We start from the raw sequence: 18447 nt of genomic DNA on the forward strand, positions 1-18447 counted from the left end.
GAGACCTACATCAGTTCGGTCATTCCTCAGTTAGAAGAAGATTGGTTTCAGGATATCCCCAGAACCCGGCAATATGGAGGGCTGACTGTATCTGCTTTCAGTGACTGAAAGAAGACTAAAGGGGATTTTTGCTTTCACAACAAAGGTGAAAAATGAAAACAGTACTCAGCATTTGCTTTGCAGGGAGCCATTACAGAGGCAGCACCCCAGGTAGTGAGAACAGCACCGCCAAGCTTCCTCACTAGCTTGTGAAGTACCTGTCATGTCATTCCTGCTCACATTGGATATTGGTATTATTTTGGGTTTTGTGTGTTATTTTGGTATGATTTGGTAGCTTATTTTTCGTATCTGAGAACACTCAAAACTTTTCCATATAAATTAATGGTAATTGCTTCTTTGCTTTATGCCGTTTTGTCTTCAGAAAGGTTTCATAGGAATGCTGTATTTTCAGCTAGTGGGAGAAATTTGCATAGGGCTTATCATCTTACTATTTGTGTAATACTTCAGCCAGCTGTTTTATATTTCTTTTGTCCTCCTTTTTTGCCTCTTTTTTTCATTAGTCAAATGTTTTTATTCTGTTTTCCTTTCATTATATATTCTTTGACTTTCCTTTTGGTGATTAGCCTAGAAATTGCAATATACATTTTTGAATTATAGACTAAGACTATAACCTAACACATTGCCCATGTGTATTCACAGGAAATTAATCTCATGTTAACTTTGTAGCTATGTTCCTCTGGAAACCTCATAATGTTAGAACATCAAGCATGTGAGCTTGAGACTCCATGTTTGCGACTCAGTCTGTATCTGATGGGGCGGGTGGTGGGGCGGAGTTGTGCGTCGGCTCTGAACCAAGTTGAGTCCGATATGTAGCCAATCAGTACAGAGTAGTGCCTATGAGCCCCCAACCCCAGGCCTGGGAAGTGGGGAACATACATGGGAGTACTACTTTGCACCTGTCCACAAGGTCAAACAGGACTACATGGCAACCTGGATACAAACTGGCTGCAGAAACAACAGCAGCAGTGTGGAACACATCTGGGGCCTTGTGGGAAACTTCTTACAGAGGTTTCTAAGCACCAAGAGAACTCAGCTGCAATTTGGGCACTGTTCTAAGGTTTCTGAAAGTACATATTGATTCAACCCTTAAAATGGAGTATCATCAATATCATCTTCTGACTGTGATAATTAATGGCAATGTAAACTAAAACCTCCCGAAGGGGACAAGTGGGCTTTTGAAGAAATAGTAAAAGATAATGATGTGAGTGTTTTTAAAGTTGAAGCCAAGAAGATAGGAAGAGCCTGTTCTTTTGTGAATGGCAAATGCAAGAGGCACTTTTGCTTTGTCATCACTGCCATTTTTAAGGCAGTGGTTTCAAAGTGTTGCCCTCAGATCACCAGTATCACCTGGGAACTTACTAGAAATGTAAATTCACAAGCCCAACCCTAGACCTACTCAATCATGGTTCTCACCATGTGTCATGTCCCATTCTAGTAGTCTATGCCTGGGGGCTATCATAAAAGACACTGGTTCTTCTGTGGAACTTGATGCATCTGTCCCGGGACAGTTTCCACAATAAATCATTCCCTTGCACATGAACAGTCACTTGGCAGGAAAATGAGGGCTCACCCTGGAGGCACATGCCTGCTTCTGCTTGGCTTCCTGCATCTTTCTGAGGGAAGCTCATACCAGCTAGGCTGACTGCATGGGTGTGAAATGTCTAACTGGGCCAAAGAGTACCCATAGTGCTCAGTGCAGCTCCCCTGTATGTCGCTATATTAAACGCAGAAGACACTACCATTATTATTTTGTATAAGCATACTCATATCTACTCTAACAGTTGCTCTTCCTGCTGCTCTTGATTCTTTCTTATATTTCTGAGATAGTTTTCCCTCTGCCTGAAAAAAATCCTTTTAGTGATTTTTAGGGCAAGTTTGTTGGTGACATATATCTTTCAGTTTTTAGTGTTTCCTATTACCAATGTATGAGAGTTCTGGTTGCTCCCTCACATCTCCAATATGTGTCAATATCAATTTTTTTCATTTTAGTCCTTCTGGTTCTAATAATGCCTTGTTCATTGAAGTTTATTTTCCTGATAGAAATGGAGCTATGACAGTTTTCTTTATAAAATCTGTTTACATAGTATATTTTTCTATTGTACTTTTTATACTTCAATATCCTAATATTTGAAGTGTTTATAATAAGCAGCATATAGCTGGATTAAAAAAAAATCCATACTAAATACTTAAGCTATACATAATCTATTTGTACTTTACTGATATTCCTGAGAATATATTTACTATTCATACTTTATTTTTATGTGTCCTTACCTTTCTCGATTTTCTTTGGATTAATCAAATGTTTTACATTATCCCATTTTCTTCTATTAAATTACATTTTAAAACCATTTTTAGTAGTTAGCCTAGAGCTTAAAACCTGCATTCTTACTTATTACAATCCAATGCAAATGGTTACTTTTACTACTTGGCTGATACCAATTAAATATTAGGACTTTTAAACTCCATCTATTTCGCTCCCATCATTTATGTTATTACCACGACTTTTAGTTATATAGAAAATTGAAGGTCCTCAGGGTACCACAGTTATTATTTTTGTGTAATTACTGTTCATTTATATTTTTCTTTCCAGTGTTCTTCATTCCCTCTTGTATGTCCATATTGCTATCTGGGATCATTTTTCTGAAGAATCCCTTTAGTTTTTCTTTCATGACAGACCTACTGGTGCCAAATTCTCTGTATTTTTGTTTGGACACAACTTCATCCGAATTTTTGAAGGTACAGACTTCGAGGCTTAAGTTTTCTTCTTTCAGCTTTAAAGATGTTATTACATTGGCTTCTGTTTCTACCTCTTCTGCTGAGAAGCTGTCAGTCTCATCACTGATCCTCTAAATTCTCAAAGTCAATAAGGGACCTTCCTGAAGAGACCTGTGGGTGCAGCTTCTGTTTGATGAAGTGGTTTATAATTTCAAAGTTTATGATTTTTTTTTTTTTAAGGAGTTGTGTCAGGGACACAGACAGGCAGAAAGCAGACTGAGTAAGTTATTTAGCTGCACATAGAGTATTTCTTATGGAAAAGAAAAGACAGCTCAGAGAGAAGAGCCAAGAACTGAGAAAAGAGATTAGGAAACCAACCACAGAGAACCAAAAAAGGCTCTAATCAAGGAATATTCTCTACCCTGGAATCGGGGGAACGGGCCTCACAGACCAGACAGAGCCAGACCTGCTATGAACAGGGACTGCTGTGCCCCTTCCACACCCTCTTAAATGGATGCGATTCTCCTATCACTACGGCGCTGTCATTTTTATCCCTGGAAGTTGAGCTGACTTTCTAATCACTTAATACCTCTTCCGTAATATACAGTAAACATGTGGAGAGATTCTCAACCATAAAGTAATTAAATGTACACAAATGTCACACAGAGTTGAGCAGATGGACAGACTCAATGTGTTTCTCATCCAAAACATCATCCAAAACACCACAGAAGCACACCTGACTTACTTCATGCACCCTGGCTCTGCGGTTCACATGACCACCGCCTCTATTATACCCATAATGGAGTAAAGGAGAGAAAACTGCCTAGGTAAGTTTCACCACAGAGGGTGAGCAAAGCAGCCAAAAAAAAAAAAAAAAAAAAGGACTGGTTAAGAGATGGAAAAAGTAATGGAAGAGTGACTGAAACATTCTGTGTGGGGTTATTCCATGTTCGTCTCTAAGAAGAGTTTAGTCTCTAAGAGCTAGGTAACTAGCAGAAGGGGCGGGAGCCACGCAGCGGCAAATGATCTGGAGTGAGGGATAAGAAGGACGAGGCTTCCAGCTTTCCTGCAGGCGACTTACCTTTTCCAGAACTTTGGCAATCCGGGTGCCAATCTGTTCAAGTGACTGCTGTGGATACTGGTCTTTTCCAAGATTTTGTAATACCTGGTGTAGGGAGGAAGGTGGTGGATCAGAGGAGTGGAAATGAGCAGGGATCTAGATGATACTGCTGAGGTCATGCTGGGTACGACCGCACCAGCCGATGGCTTCTCTGGGCCTCAGGCTGTGGCTCTGTTGGCAAGGTGTCTTGTGGAAGACACAGTGTAAGGCCATTTCACCACCTCCTCCATCCTCTTCCACTTAACAAAAATTATAGACATGCAAAACACATTCATTATAGCAACACTGGAAATCAGTGAGGAAAATAAAAACTATTTGCTATTTGTCCTGTCACCCAGACACAAGCACTGTTACTATCTTTATATCACTCAGATACTTCTCTATGCATAGAGAAGTAGGCGTCATTTTTCCCACAGAGTCTGGGATCATAGTATTTACTGTCATCTGCATTTTCACATAATTTATGCCGAAAGTTTCTTCATGCCAATAAATGAATTTCTATTACATTTTTCTTAGTGGCTCCATTGTATATTATCTTATATCTCTACTTATATGTGCATATATATGCTTATATGCATGTATATCAGCCTTTAACGAAGCCTCTACTGTTGGGTACTTGTGGCATGCTTCCCCGATTCCTCTAGGGACAGTCTTTGCTAGGTATATACTGAGCCTGCCCGCCTCCTTCTCCTTAAGAATGACAATAGGACAATCAACTATCCCAAGTCTTTTTTTTTTTTTTTTAAAGATCTATTTATTTATGCATACATGAACTGGGGTACAGAGAGGTATGTGTCGGGGATGAGAGTATTCACCAGAGACAGACTGGAGAACAAAATAGGAGGACTGACTGAAATACACTGCTGAAGGGAGCAGCGGGTGAGTCAGGAGAGGTCTGTAGCATCATGTGGGTTGCTCCCTGCCTGGGGATCGAACTCGTGCTGCAGTGGCTGTGGATAGCTTCATAGGTTGTGTCTTAACCCCTGTGCCACCAGGGAGGCCCCCCCCAAGTCTTTTTTAAAAGAACCTCTATCTGAAGGCAAACAGAAAGTTCTCCATCTTGAAGAATGAATCAGAATGAAAATTTACTGGTAATAAAAAAAAAAAAAGCATGAGTTCAGTCCCAGGACTTGAAAGAAATTAGGCTTGGCCTGAGGTCACCTAGATGACAATGAGCCAAACAAAAGCAAAAAAAAAATATTCCCTGGCTACTTGGGCTTTCTGCTGTCAGGTGCAACCTAACTATGCGGTTAAAAACCATAGAGAGGCTGTATAAAGTGGGGTACTCACCTCTGTTAACTGACTTTCACCCGTGTAGTGCAGGCTGGCTCGGTGGGACACCCCATGCAGGTGGTCCAGGGTGTGCATGCTTGTGGGGAGGTTGCCATTGCAGAGAGGCTCCATCGCTGGCTGCTGTATCGGAGTGGCAAAATCTATGTGTTCTGTGATGCTGGAAAACAGAGATCCCACATTAGCCATGGAAAACTGGAGTGGGTGGAGAAGAGTGAGAGAGAGCGTGTGCATTTACAATCAGTTGATTGTAATATCAATATATTACAAAGACGGTCTGGAACCTTAGAACCTTAGACTCGGAGACCTCAGATATTATGTAGTCTGATTCTCATTTTACAGGTGCAAGGACTCCAGGGCCTGGTAATTATTTTTGTCAAATGTAAGAAGAGAGGTCAACCCCAGGTCAGAGTAGCAGTGATGGGATCTGAGTCCTGAACTTAGTAATTTTCCCTCCTTTCCACGCACCGTGGTGTCTAGTTTGCCCACTGCTGCTGGTCACTTTTTCTCGCGGGGGTAACTTTAAGCTGGCTGAGTTTTCTTCCAGGGCTTCTTTTTCCAGGGTATGTATAGTAATAAATACTATCCCTTTATGCACAGAAGCACATGTGTCCTTATAGACAAAGTCATCTAAAGTTTAGACAGTAAATTGTGCGTATTTGATCTGTGTATAAAATATAAGTAATTCCCTTCATGGCCCACTAATGGTCATTTTCCTGCTATATACAGGCAAAATGTTACTTATATACTGACATGACAAATTGGCATCACCTAACTTTATTCCTAGCTGTTAAAAAAAGCTTAACATATATTAGATGCCCATTCATCATTTACTCAGTGCCTATTACAGTCAGATACCGGCTCTAGAATAATTAACAAAACATACCTGGTCCCTGCTGTTATATTGGTCATAGTCTTGTGAGTGATTCAATTACTACTGAGGTGATAAGGTATAAAAGATAAACACACGGTACGACGTCAGTACCCCTGTAGGAGGGTTTATATTTCCTCTGTGCTGACGGAGGAGGGGGGTGGTGAGCGCAGGATTCTTTGAGGAAGAATTATGTTGAGACCAGAAGGAGGAGTACCAACACGAAGCAGGTAGGGAGAAGGGGGTGAGGACACCACCACTGGCAGACGAGACAGCACGTGTGGGCTCGACGGGAGGGTGGGCAGAGCTGAAGATGGAAAACAGGCAGGGGCAGATCAGGAAGGGCCACTATAAATATCAATAAGAAGTTACAAGAGTACTTGAAGAATTTTTTGACTTACATTTGAGGAAGAATTCTGAGTACCGTGGAGAGAATGAATTGAATAGAACAAGAGGTCCAACTCGGAGGCTACAGAGGAATCTAAGTGGAGATGATGGTGCTCTGGTTTAAGCAGGCAGCGTGGAGATGGAGAAAAGCAGATGGTTTTGAAAAATACTCAGAGGGTAAAGTGATAAGAATTGATAAGAGGCTGGAATAGGGGCAAGGAGAGCAGTGGTTAAGGATGACTCCCAGGATTCTGGTCTAAGCGCTGCTGGAGCTACTTACTAAGAATAAGATATGGAAACAGATAAAACAAGTGTTTCTTTGGAAGGAGAGTGGGCAAGGAAATTATTTAGTTTTCCTGAGTCTGGGATGCTGAAAGAGATCTAGGCAGAGAGGTCAGATAGATAAGTGGACAGATGGGTTAAGGACCTTGAAGAAAGGTCTGGCTTGGAGTTGAGAATTAGGTGTTGTCAACATGTCAGTGGGGATAGAACTTCTTGGGAGAAGATCAGTTTGACGAGGAGTGATTATAAAATAAGAAATCTTAGTGGTAAATCTTGGGGAACTCCAATACTTAAGTAAGACAGGGGCCAGCAAGAGAATTAAAGTTCAAGGAGCAGAAAGCAGTTATCAGAGAGACAACGCTGCTTGGCTTGTATTTTGGTAGCTCTAAATCCAGATTTGCTTTGGCTCCTTTTCAAGCATACAATGTCAGTGAGAGACCACAAGCTTTGTGCTTCTGTAGAGAGCATTCCAGTTTTTAAGTTAAGTAAGTTATACAAGACCTCTGGACAGCTTCAAAGGGTGGGGGAAGTCATGAAGAAGTGGGGTGTATTCACTGTTTCAGTGCACTGGGTTGAGTCTCTCTGTGGGCTAAAGCCAGTGGTGGTCATCCTCTGAACCCCCAAACCCTAGAAAAGAAGCGTCTCCTAGTGGCTGCTGACCAAGAAGGGCCTCTCTGAAGTCAGCTGAGGTCCCGTGGATTCCCCGGCACACAAGTGTCATGAGAGGTTTAAGATACTCACTCAATGTTTTTTGAAGAAACTGCAAGCCAGGTACTCACGATGGCTGTCAGCTCTACCCAGCGGAGTTTGACGCACTCATCTGGGCTGGGCCATCCCAGACTCTGGTAGTCACGCTTTTTTCCTGGAAGCAAAGTATGTCATCTATCAGCACAACGGCAAAGGAACAGAATCCCCAGTGCCTTATGCCCTGGGGATGACTTCACCCACATTTGTGTCTGCAGGTGCCAGTCATACTTCTAGACTTTAGAATGTCTACCATCTAGAGAACTAATTAAAGCCTTGTCATTCACAGCAATTTTACTCAAAATCACCTTTGAGTAAAGCCATGCTCTCCAAGATAGATGGTGAAGTAAAAATAAATGAGTTCTTCAATGGATTTAAGGCAGATCAATGCGAGATAAGATTTAAGACATTCTTCATTGTTAATACTCATACCAAACTTAATTTTTACCCTTCTACATTTTGACTTTATAAAGACAACTCTAACTTAGGGAGTAGAAATATCTATCGCCAAGGCAGGTTTCTCTAGCACTCCTCATGCTGCGGGCTGGATGAGACTTTATTGTGGGCTCTGTCCTGAGCAGCGCCCCTGGCCTCCACCTGTTCCTCGTCAGTAGGACCTTCCTCCAGATGTGACAACCAAAAAATGTCTCCAGATATTACCAAACATTGCCGGGGACGGCAAAATCATCCCCGGTAGAGAACCACTGCTGTAAAGAGAAGCGGCAGGATGGGGAATAACAATGATAATGAAAGGTTTCCATTTATTTTACGAGCTCTCACTTTGTGTTCTGGGGCTAAGTGATTCACAATCTATAATCTCATGAGGCAGGTTTTATTATTTTTTAAAATTTTTTAAAAGGACATTATTTATTTATGCATACAAGAACTCGGTGGGTGGTGAGAGGATTCACCAGAGACAGAGCAGGGAACAGAACAGGCAGAATGACCGAAATACACTGCTGAGGAGAGCAGCGGGCGAGACAGAAGAGGTCTGATGCATCATGTGGACTCTTGCCAGCTGGCGGGATCAAACCCGCGCTGCAGAGGCTGTGAACAGCTTCACAGTGCTGCGCTCAACCCAGGAGGCCCATCACCAGGCTATTTAAAGTTGGGTTTTTAAAGCTTTGTTTATTGATGTCATTTATAAGCACTCACTTTTATGTACAGATCCCCTTTCCAGTTCCCAAGAAAAGATCAGAACTAAGTCTTGAATGGGAAGAGCTCTCCTAAAGGAATTACAGTGGAATGGACAGGAAGGAAAACTGGTTCTGTATATTCTTTTCATACTGCAGGAATTTAACAACAGGAATTACAGGCAGGAGCTGAGATTTGATCTTGATAAAAAGAAGTTTGGAAGAGTCTCAAGTTAACCCTGTTTTAATTAACAACTTGAAGAACTACACCATAAATTTCACAATAAATCTCATTTTTATAATAAAAAATTCAATTGAAAAAGTTATTGAACATCTATTATGAGTCACTGAGGACTGTGTAAGATGCTGGGAAACAGAGAATTGGACCTGCTCTTGAGCTCACAGCAGAGAGCAACTAATTCCACCGGGAGTACCGAGGAAGAGATGGCACTTAAGCTTGAGCTTGAAGTTTAAGGTGGTTTTTTAGTGTTGTTGAGGCAGGGGGAACAGCATGTACAAAGGCACAGAAGTGAAGCATGGCTCGTTCAGAGCTACCTGGTGGCTAGCATGGACATTTTTACTATGGTCAGATCTCTACTACCTTTGGCACCTGTTGGATGATTTACTTAGAAGAAATGACAAGTAGGATTGTTGGTATATTTTTACATTTTCCTAATACATCCAGTCAAACTATCTCAACATTTGTTTCACTAACATTCTCTGTGTATTATACATGTAGAGACAATTTGATAAGCAAAGAAGGTATCTCACTGTTCATGCTTTGACATGAGTGAGGCTGAACACTTTCTTGCATATTTAGTGCTCACTTGTGTACAGGATTCTGTGTGTGCATCTGGCAATGAGCCTATGAACATTGCACACATTTTATTGAAATGTTATTTTTATATTGATTTATAGGTGTTCTTTAAATGACTTTGATATCCTGAGTTTATCATGTATTCTGTAAATATATACAAATATTCTGCAAACATTACTTTGTTTTAGTCCTTTGCTTTTCTATTCGGTGATGTTTTCTGGTACCAGAATTATGATTTTTTTTCCCTCTTTCGCTCTGATTTATAAGTCCTTCTGCACCTTAAAAGTATGTAGGAATCCATCTAAATCTTCTTTTATGATTGCATCATATTTACTATGCAGTCCATTGGAATTTTCATTTTTATGAAGATGTTTTACAGTTTGAACACCTTCCTCTGCCTGCAGAAGACAGACCTAATAGGGAAAGTGCCATTTCCTATAATCTGTTCACACATGCTCTCTTCCTTAAATAGTAAAGTCACTTCATGCTTTTGACTCCAATCATGACAAAATGTCCTTTTTGAAGTCCTGATTATTGTCACAAGTCATGGTTCACTCTGGGATTAGCCAAGCTGATCCCCTTCTTTATATTTTATGCTGTGCCTTCTCTTTCAGCTTAGGTAAAGGCTCACAGCAAATTAATAAGATACATTTTATGAATTTACCTTAAATTTTTTAAGTCTGAAGCAGTGGAAATATCCTTTTAAAAAGGAGATAATAATTTTTTTTTTTAATAGAGGCATGTTTTTATTTATTTATTTATTTTGTTTTGTTTGTTTGTTTATACATGCACTGGGTACAGTCAGAAGCGTGGGAGGGTGAGAGAATTCACCAGAGCCAGAGCGGGGAGCAGAGCAGGCAGAAGGACCAAAGTACACTGCTGAGGGGAGCAGCGGGCGGCAGGAGAGGTCTGCGCGCCTTGTGGGACCCTCCTCCGGTGGCCGGGGAGCAGCCGGGGATCGAACCGGCGCCGCAGAGGCCACGGGCAGCTTCGTAACCCAGCGCTCAACCGCTGGGCCACCGGGGAGGCCCCAGGAGATAATACTTTTTAAAAAGACACTCTGTTACTATTTAATTATGGCAAAAGAAAGTCCACTGGACTCACAGCACTGGGTCTGAACCTGGAATCAAGGGACAGGCTTCAGTCACCTGTGAGCTCTGAAAAGCACACACCAGATTTTCAGGTAAATGTGCTTTTCCAAAGTATTTATGCACAACTTATGGAGACATCTGACACACAGAAATGTCACAGGAGAGTTAATGTTTATTGATCCCTGTGTGTCCTGTTTATTTAAAGCATTTTAGGGCCTCCCTGGTGGTGCAAGGGGTTAAGATGCAACCTTTGAAGCTATCCACAGCCACTGCAACAGGAATTTGATGCCCAGCCAGGGAGCTACCCACATGGTGCAACAGACCTCTCCTGACTCACCTGCTGCTCCCCTCAACAGTGTATTTCAGTCAATTTGTCTGTTCTGTTCCCCACTCTGTCTCTGGTGAATCCTCTCACACCCCACACCTTTGTCCTGTACTCCAGTTCTTGTATGCATAAATAAATCTTTAAAAAAAAATAAAGCATTTTACATGTAGAAATTCACATAATCCTCATAACTACTCTGTAAAGTAAATGATAACTATCCCCATCTTGTAAATAAGCAAAATGAGGCACAGGGAAAAAAATGGCTGAACGGTGTTTGAACCCAGGGAGTGTGTCTCAAACCCACATTTTAACATGTGAAATTGGACTGTTGAGCTAAGAAACACTAGGATATTTAGGTTCAAGATGATCAGAAAATGATTCAAACAGCCTATGTTAGTAAAAAATATCAAGTAAATATCAAGAAATTTTATACCAATCAATGGCGTCTTGCTCACTTGACCAAATTACCTTCTCATCTAATTTACTTCAAGTAACGAACACATCCTTTGTGAGAACAGATACCATGAAATCTGAAAGAAACTGGCATAGCGAACGTTCAACTTTACCTTGTGGCCCAGGAGATGCCACCTTTGGACCGGTGATCTCTAGGTTTGTTTGGTAGCGATGAACATTTTCTGCTTGATTTGATTCTACCTTTTTCCCAGGTGTTTTCTTATGATCTCCTTTGGGTTTCTTTACACGTTTGACCTGGAATGTGATCTGTGAAACAGAAACAGGTTAGGGATAAATGAGACCAATTATCCAATCTGTCAATGGCTGTGGGTATTGGTGGCTTTAGGAATAAGACTGCAAACTCTCACCCATTCTGTTGCTTCATCATCTTCGCTTCTGCAGTCTCCATAGCAAGAGCTTTTGGCCACTCCATCCTGGGGACCTTTCTTCAGAACCCGTATGCCCTGCAAGTCCAGACGCCGCCCTTTCATCTCTAGTGCTCCCCCAAAGCCTTCCAGAGGCCATGCCTGTTGAAATTCATCCACCAAAGCCAATATCTCTTCTGACATTTTTGTTTCATCTGAATTCTCCATCTCATCAGAACCATTGCTTTCCTCAACCACTGTACCTGAAATTCAAGGGCCGGCATGTTATTAAAAATTAGATAGTACTCAGTCAAGTACTCGAGGGACTCCAACATTGTCTTTTTAGAAAAGTTTTGGTCCTGCTTAGAGGCTCTCCTATAGCCCATCTTCATTAAAAAATATAAAAATACAGCATTCTCAAAATTCATAATAAAATTATCATCTTCATCACCTGACAGCAGTTTGAGTATACCACTGGGGAACATGAGGACAGTTAAATATGTATCTGATATATGCAGCTATCTTATATATGTAAATAGGTATATATTTTGTTTGGAAAACAAAACAAAACAATCCATCTAGACATAGAAAACACAGATGTCAAAGATGATGTTAATTATGATGTTATTTATGTAGTATGTGGGATTCTTATAATCAAATAGCGTGTGAAATATCATAGTTGCATATCGAGATCTTATAGTCCAATTGCTTTAACTGAATGATTTGTTAAATGGGAAGTTATCTTAATTTCACATGAAGACCTACATTTTTACTAATTGCTAATATAAGAAAATAGCAATATACTAATGTAATTTTTTTTCTAAATGGTTATCAAGATATTTGTTATATAGCTCAAGTTCTTTATGTAAAGACTCATATAGATTTTTCTCAGTACAATGAGGCAGTAAAAATTCTCTCTGGAGAAATCAATGTTCCCATTTGATACAAGGAAGGTTACGAAAACCCACAAATTCCCCTCTATGCTTAGATAAGTAGGAAATTTAGGGCAAAATTAGTCTGAGTTTCTTAATAGAATGTTTTCCTTTTTTAAATAAATGTTTTACTACTTAACTTTTGCTATTTATTTTGAATTAATGGCTGAGTTATATTGTGTGTTCCATGAAAATCATCCCCAATTCTTTTTGCAAGTAGGCAGAATACAAAAACAAAAAACCAGAATGGAATATGAACTTCTATGATATGAACCCAGTGGGTAACCTGCTCACAAAATGCCAGTCTACGTTATCCTACTTATGCCAGACCAATAATTTCCAATTGGTAGTAACTAGCTTGCTCAGTGATTTCTAATATGGTATTAAGGAGGTCATGGTCAGGAATATCACATCCATACCAACAAGACCTACCGTCATAGAGAGAAACCCATCTTAGAAATGCTTCTGAAGAAGCCTGGGATGTGGAAGATGGATAAAAACAACTTCAAGTTTCGAGTGTGACTCACTGAAGGTCTCATTGTCACTCTTAGCTCTGGTGGCATATCTCCTGTTCTACTTTCTACTCCTGAAAGTGGGACAGTCTATTGTTAAGCTAGGAGTACTACTAGAAAGCTCTATTATTCTTCCTTGAAAAAGTTACAGGGTTCTTCCATTTGTTAATGAGTAACTATAAAATGTATTACTGTCCTTTCAAGCAAGTTCCTTTTAGGTTTTCTGAGCCAAACTGTTGGCTTCTATTGCTTAATAATTACTATTAGTAGAGTTCCAAGACAGGCATAAATTAAGATGGCTTGCAAAAGCTTTTTCTTTAGGATATTCAGATAGGAGTGGTGGTTATTTGCCTAAATTGTTCAGCCCCTAGTATAAATGTAGGGTTGACAAAGAGTTCTAATTTTTAGTTTCTATCTTATTCCAAATGTCTAACATTGTGTCTGGCACAGAGCAAGTTCAAATAGCTGTAGAAAAAATAGGAACTCAAGAGTAATCTGGTTAGTAAGGTTCCCAAGGATCTGCTGTTCCTGCCTGTGTCTTGTCCTGCTAGTGATCCGAGATTTTTTAAACTCTAAAGTTACCTTGTCATGTATTAAGTTACTGTCACCCTAGCTGAATGGTAAACAACAGAGAGGCAGACGCTCTGCATGCCTTAGCATGGTGTCCAGCACGCTGTATGATTTATAAACTTTTCAACAGCTAACCCAAGAAAGCAGCTGGACATGGCTGCTGCAGAGACCCCAAATAGCAACTTAATTAGAAAAACTGCCTGGCATCTGACTTGTAGCAACAGATCTGTCTCTAGATATTCCTCATGTTAATTTAGCTTTCTCTCCTTCCTTCTCCTATGGCTACCATGGGATTCCTTGCCCTTGGTTCTGAGACGGGAAAGGATTTTTGATAGATTTGGTCATAACCAAGAATATGGGCTTAAAGAAAAGCGGCTTTTGCCAAAGGGAAACTGTAGGTAACTAATTCCCCAGTGTGCAGTTAGACCAGCATACAGACGCTGTGTCTGAAAGTCTCATTTCCATTCAGTAACTGCATTTAGAAAACATTGGTGGTGTTCAGTTGCAAAGAGTTCTGCAAGCCCAGTTCCCAAAGTTTAATGCTTCCCTGTGACCTTACCGTATGGTGATATATGTCCTTATTAATAAGTTCTTAGAGAATGGGGCTTTTATTGATGGAAATCAACATTTACATTAAGAGACAATGGAACTTGCTGCAGACTCCCGTTGCCGGCAGCCATCAGACCTTTTCAAAGGGGCTTGGGGTGACACCATTCCTAAAGGGCAATACTAAACAAAGGAGAGGAAGGGGCAGGTCACAGGTTTGTGCTATGAGTTAGAAAAAAACAACCAATCTTTATGTATTTAAAGCCTACTATGTGCCTACCTCCAGGTCATAAGCTACATTATGTAGGTACAAAAAAGCATGTGAACCTAAGCTACGTGAGGCTTAAGAATTGAATGTAATTTACAATTAGGGGCCTTCCTGGTGGCGTAAGGGGTTAACTCTCAGCACTATGAAGCTATCGGCAGCCATTGCAGCATGAGTTCAATCCCTGGCCAGGGAGCTGACCCACACGGTGCAGCAGACCTCTCCTGTCTCACCCACTGCTCCCCTCAGCAGTGTATTTCAGTTGATCCACCTACTCTGTATCCCACTCTGTCTCTGGTGAATCCTCTCATCCCCTATACCTCTGACCTGTACCCCAGTTCTTGTGTGCATTAATAAATAAATCTTTAAAAAATGTCAATTTATAGTCAATTTGGAGACACAAGACTATATCTGTCAAACGATGAGAGAACATTTATGTTTTTTTCTAGAGGAAAAAAAGCACTTGAGTGTACTCACAAAGTGCTTATGAAAGGAAGGAAGAGGACCGGAGGCAGGATTTGAACAGAGGGCCAGCAAAATGAGACAAACAAAAGGGAAATGCGTACAGTATAGTTATGTTACATGCACACACATCTAGATACTCACATGTTGGTATCTACTTTTGCGAAAGACTTTTACTCTGAGATCATCACTGTACTTTTTTGACATTTGACAAAGATGTCTTTGTTTTATAAAATAATGGTAAAAGCAGATGGTAGTTTCCTTTAAAAATGAACCTTACCAATGAAAAAACTAAGTTCTAATCTATCAATCCATCTAATCCCTATTTCTGAGAACCACAGGCCAAGGACACAGTACATGGGATGGGAAGACATGAGTATGGAATGAGCTTAGTTATGCCACCTGCTGAATATCTTAAGATTCTCTGATTCTCAATTTTCTCATCCATGAAATGGGTTTAGTAATAATATCTATTTCATAATGTTATTATGTAATTCACAATATTTTATAAATTGTAAAGCATCACAAAAAATAGAGCTTATCATAATAGCTTATGGTTACTGGAGAGGTTTAACTATTTGTATTTAAATTTTTTCCAAAAATAATTTTTGAAAATTCCTATGGTCTATGCTTGACTCTTTATAACTCACTATTTGCACTTAACAATGGAGCTTTTCTGACCCTGAGAACCACATTATAGGAAGCCTGCTGGTAGGAATTTGGACTTGCTATCAGTATCCAGGAGAATAAGGTACTCCCAGAATACAGACAGTAGGTAAAGAGAATGTGGTACCTGAGAGTAAAACTAATAAGAACAATTATTATACTTTGGGTTAATCAGCAGTCTGCAGAGGAACCCACTCTAAGGTAGTCTGTATGGCCGTGAAGGGCCTGGGCGACACCTAGCCCCACACAGGGCAGCTGTGCTGTGGCCCCAGGATGCAGAGTGAATGGATCTGGGCCGGGGGGCGGGGGGAGACACACACAGTCCTGAAGAAACTGGAGAGTCGGGTTATAATCTGTCTCAGGTGTTGATGTATTCAAAACACAAGGAAAGAGGGGCAAGGTTTTGGTTGGGTTATATTCTGAAGTGTCCTAGAAAAAGACTAATTTGGTGATCACAAGCATTCTGGACACTAGGGAGCTATACTGGAATACAGCAGCTTCCATAAACTGAAACAACCCTGACTATACTCAATTTCACTGGTATTGATTCTCATTTTATCAAGCAACCTCATGGTGTACATTTGGTTGGGTGGGAGTCTGATGGCTGATAAAGACATTGGGCTGACAGGCACCTGAGAGGAGTAGCACCATCATTTATGAACAAATTGGCCATCCTGTCTGAGAATCAATCTCTTGAGTTAATAAGTGGGAATGAGTCTTTTTTAAAAATCCAATAATTTCTGGCAGAAATGATGAAACTAATTTTCTAAACCTGCAAAGGTAAAGGTCACAACTCCCCTTTGAGGTCTACTTTGCTTCTCTTACACATCATTTTTTTATATACAAAGCCACTTAGAAGGAAACATAAGATCCTATAATTGCTAAGTATGTTAATCGAACCCACACAGGAAGGCAAATGCCATGTTTCATTACTTTAACAAATATTTACTGTACAGAGGAACAGAAAGTGATATAGGTCATGGTGCATAAGCAGCTCATCATCTGAAGGGAGACAAAGATACACAAGCAATTAATACTGTATGAAATATGCCTTGATAAAAAGTAGGAACAAGACATCATATGAAGCAATTCAATGCTTGGAGACCTTTATGAATGCTTCACAGAGGAGGTGACATTTGAGCTGGCTCTTGGAGATGTATAGGAGTTACCCACAGAAAGCTAAGAGGAAGCATGGGCCATTCCCAGGTTGGTCAAAGACACAAAGAGACTCAAAACAGTGTGGCATGCAAGGGAAATGTAAAAAGGTTGTACTTCTGCTGCGTAGGGTACTAGTAGTAGGTGGTAGAGGTGGAGAAAAACCAAGGGATGAACTGCTTCATCTCCCACACTATGACATACAAGTAACAGAGAACTACTGACAATTTTAAACATAGGCCACTTACCTGATCAGATGTGATTTTATTTTTTAAAAGATTTATTCAAATATCCTTTTTTTTTAAAAAAAAAGATTTATTTATTTATTTATACAAGCACTGGGTACAGTCAGAAAAGCGGGAGGGTGAGAGAATTCACCAGAGCCAGAGCGGGGAGCAGAACAGGCAGACTGACGAAGTACACTGCTGAGGGGAGCAGCAGGCGACAGGAGAGGTCTGCACGCCATGTGGGACCCTCACCCTATGGCCGGGGATCGAACCAGCGCTGCAGAGGCTGTGGGCAGCTTCGCAACCCAGCGCTCAACCGCTGCACCACCGGGGAGGCCCTATTTATTTATTTATACAAGAATCGGGGTACAGGCCAGATGCCGGGAGGGTGAGAGGATTCACCAGAGACAGAGCGGGGAACAGAACAGGCAGATTGACGAAATACACTGCTGAGGGGAGCAGCGGGCGAGACAGGAGAGGTCTGCCGTGCCAAGTGGGACCCTCGCTGGCCGGCCAAGATAGAACTGGCACTGCAGAGGATGCGGACAGCTTCACAGCGCTGCGCTCAACTGCCTGTGCCACCAGGGGAGGCCCTAGAAACAACTCTTTGGACACACAAGAAATTGGTAACGGGGGCTGTACCAATTACAGATCTCTCTCTCATTCTCTTTTACAAGTACTCTGCATAATACACAGACTGAAGTAGGAGGCTAGATATGGTGAACTCAGTTATGAGTTTATTGTAATGGCCCAGACAGAAATGAAGAAAGTCTGAATTCAAGCAGTGGGAGATGCATTAGCGAGAGATCATAGATTCAACAGGTCTAGGACTGGCTGGCTATTGTAGTGACTGAGGAGTTGTGATGCCATAAACAGTGTAGGAATATAGGAGTTATTATTATTATTATTTTTTTTTTTATAGAGGCATGTTTTATTTATTTATTTATTTGTTTGTTTGTTCTGTTTACACATGCACTTCGTACAGTCAGAAGCGCGGGAGGGTGAGAGAATTCACCAGAGCCAGACTGGGGAGCAGAGCAGGCAGAAGGACCGAAGTACACTGCTGAGGGGAGCAGCGGACGGCAGGAGAGGTCTGCGCGCCATGTGGGACCCTCCTCTGGTGGTCGGGGAGCAGCCGGGGATCGAACCGGCGCCTCAGAGGCCGCGGGCAGCTTTGCAACCCAGCGCTCAACCGCTGCGCCACCGGGGAGGCCCGGAATATAGGAGTTAGAAGCAGTTCAGGAAATGGCGAAATTTGGTATGTTAAATTTGAAATGACTTGTTGAATATCCTGATAAAGAGACCATTAAAAAAAGTGGAAGTAAGATCTGGAGTTGTAGAGAATGTCTTAGCTGAAAGCAGAGATTTGGAGGTACTGGTATACACAAACGTATCTGAAACACCAAGAAAGAACACAGAGGGGTAAGGAAAGAAGACTGAGGTTAAGATCCTGGGAAAC

At 41.1% G+C, this 18447-nt stretch overlaps 1 protein-coding gene across 5 annotated transcripts in view; it reads right to left on the reverse strand.

Annotated features, from left to right (window-relative positions):
• Positions 1–18447, reverse strand: part of TTC17 (tetratricopeptide repeat domain 17) — a gene marked incomplete at its 3' end in the record, with an annotated part of 94432 nt that overhangs the window by 17577 nt on the left and 58408 nt on the right. For all 5 annotated transcript variants that reach the window (XM_084246089.1, XM_084246091.1, XM_084246090.1 and 2 more), the window contains 5 exons: positions 11657–11916; positions 11402–11555; positions 7467–7587; positions 5186–5345; positions 3857–3940 (listed from right to left, as the gene is read on the reverse strand). In XM_084246089.1, the coding sequence (XP_084102215.1) occupies positions 3857–3940; positions 5186–5345; positions 7467–7587; positions 11402–11555; positions 11657–11916 (779 nt within the window). The remainder of the gene's footprint in view (positions 1–3856; positions 3941–5185; positions 5346–7466; positions 7588–11401; positions 11556–11656; positions 11917–18447) is intronic.

The sequence above is a fragment of the Talpa europaea genome, assembly GCF_964194135.1.
Source record: "Talpa europaea genome assembly, chromosome: 1".
NCBI classification, from domain to species: Eukaryota; Metazoa; Chordata; class Mammalia; order Eulipotyphla; family Talpidae; genus Talpa; species Talpa europaea.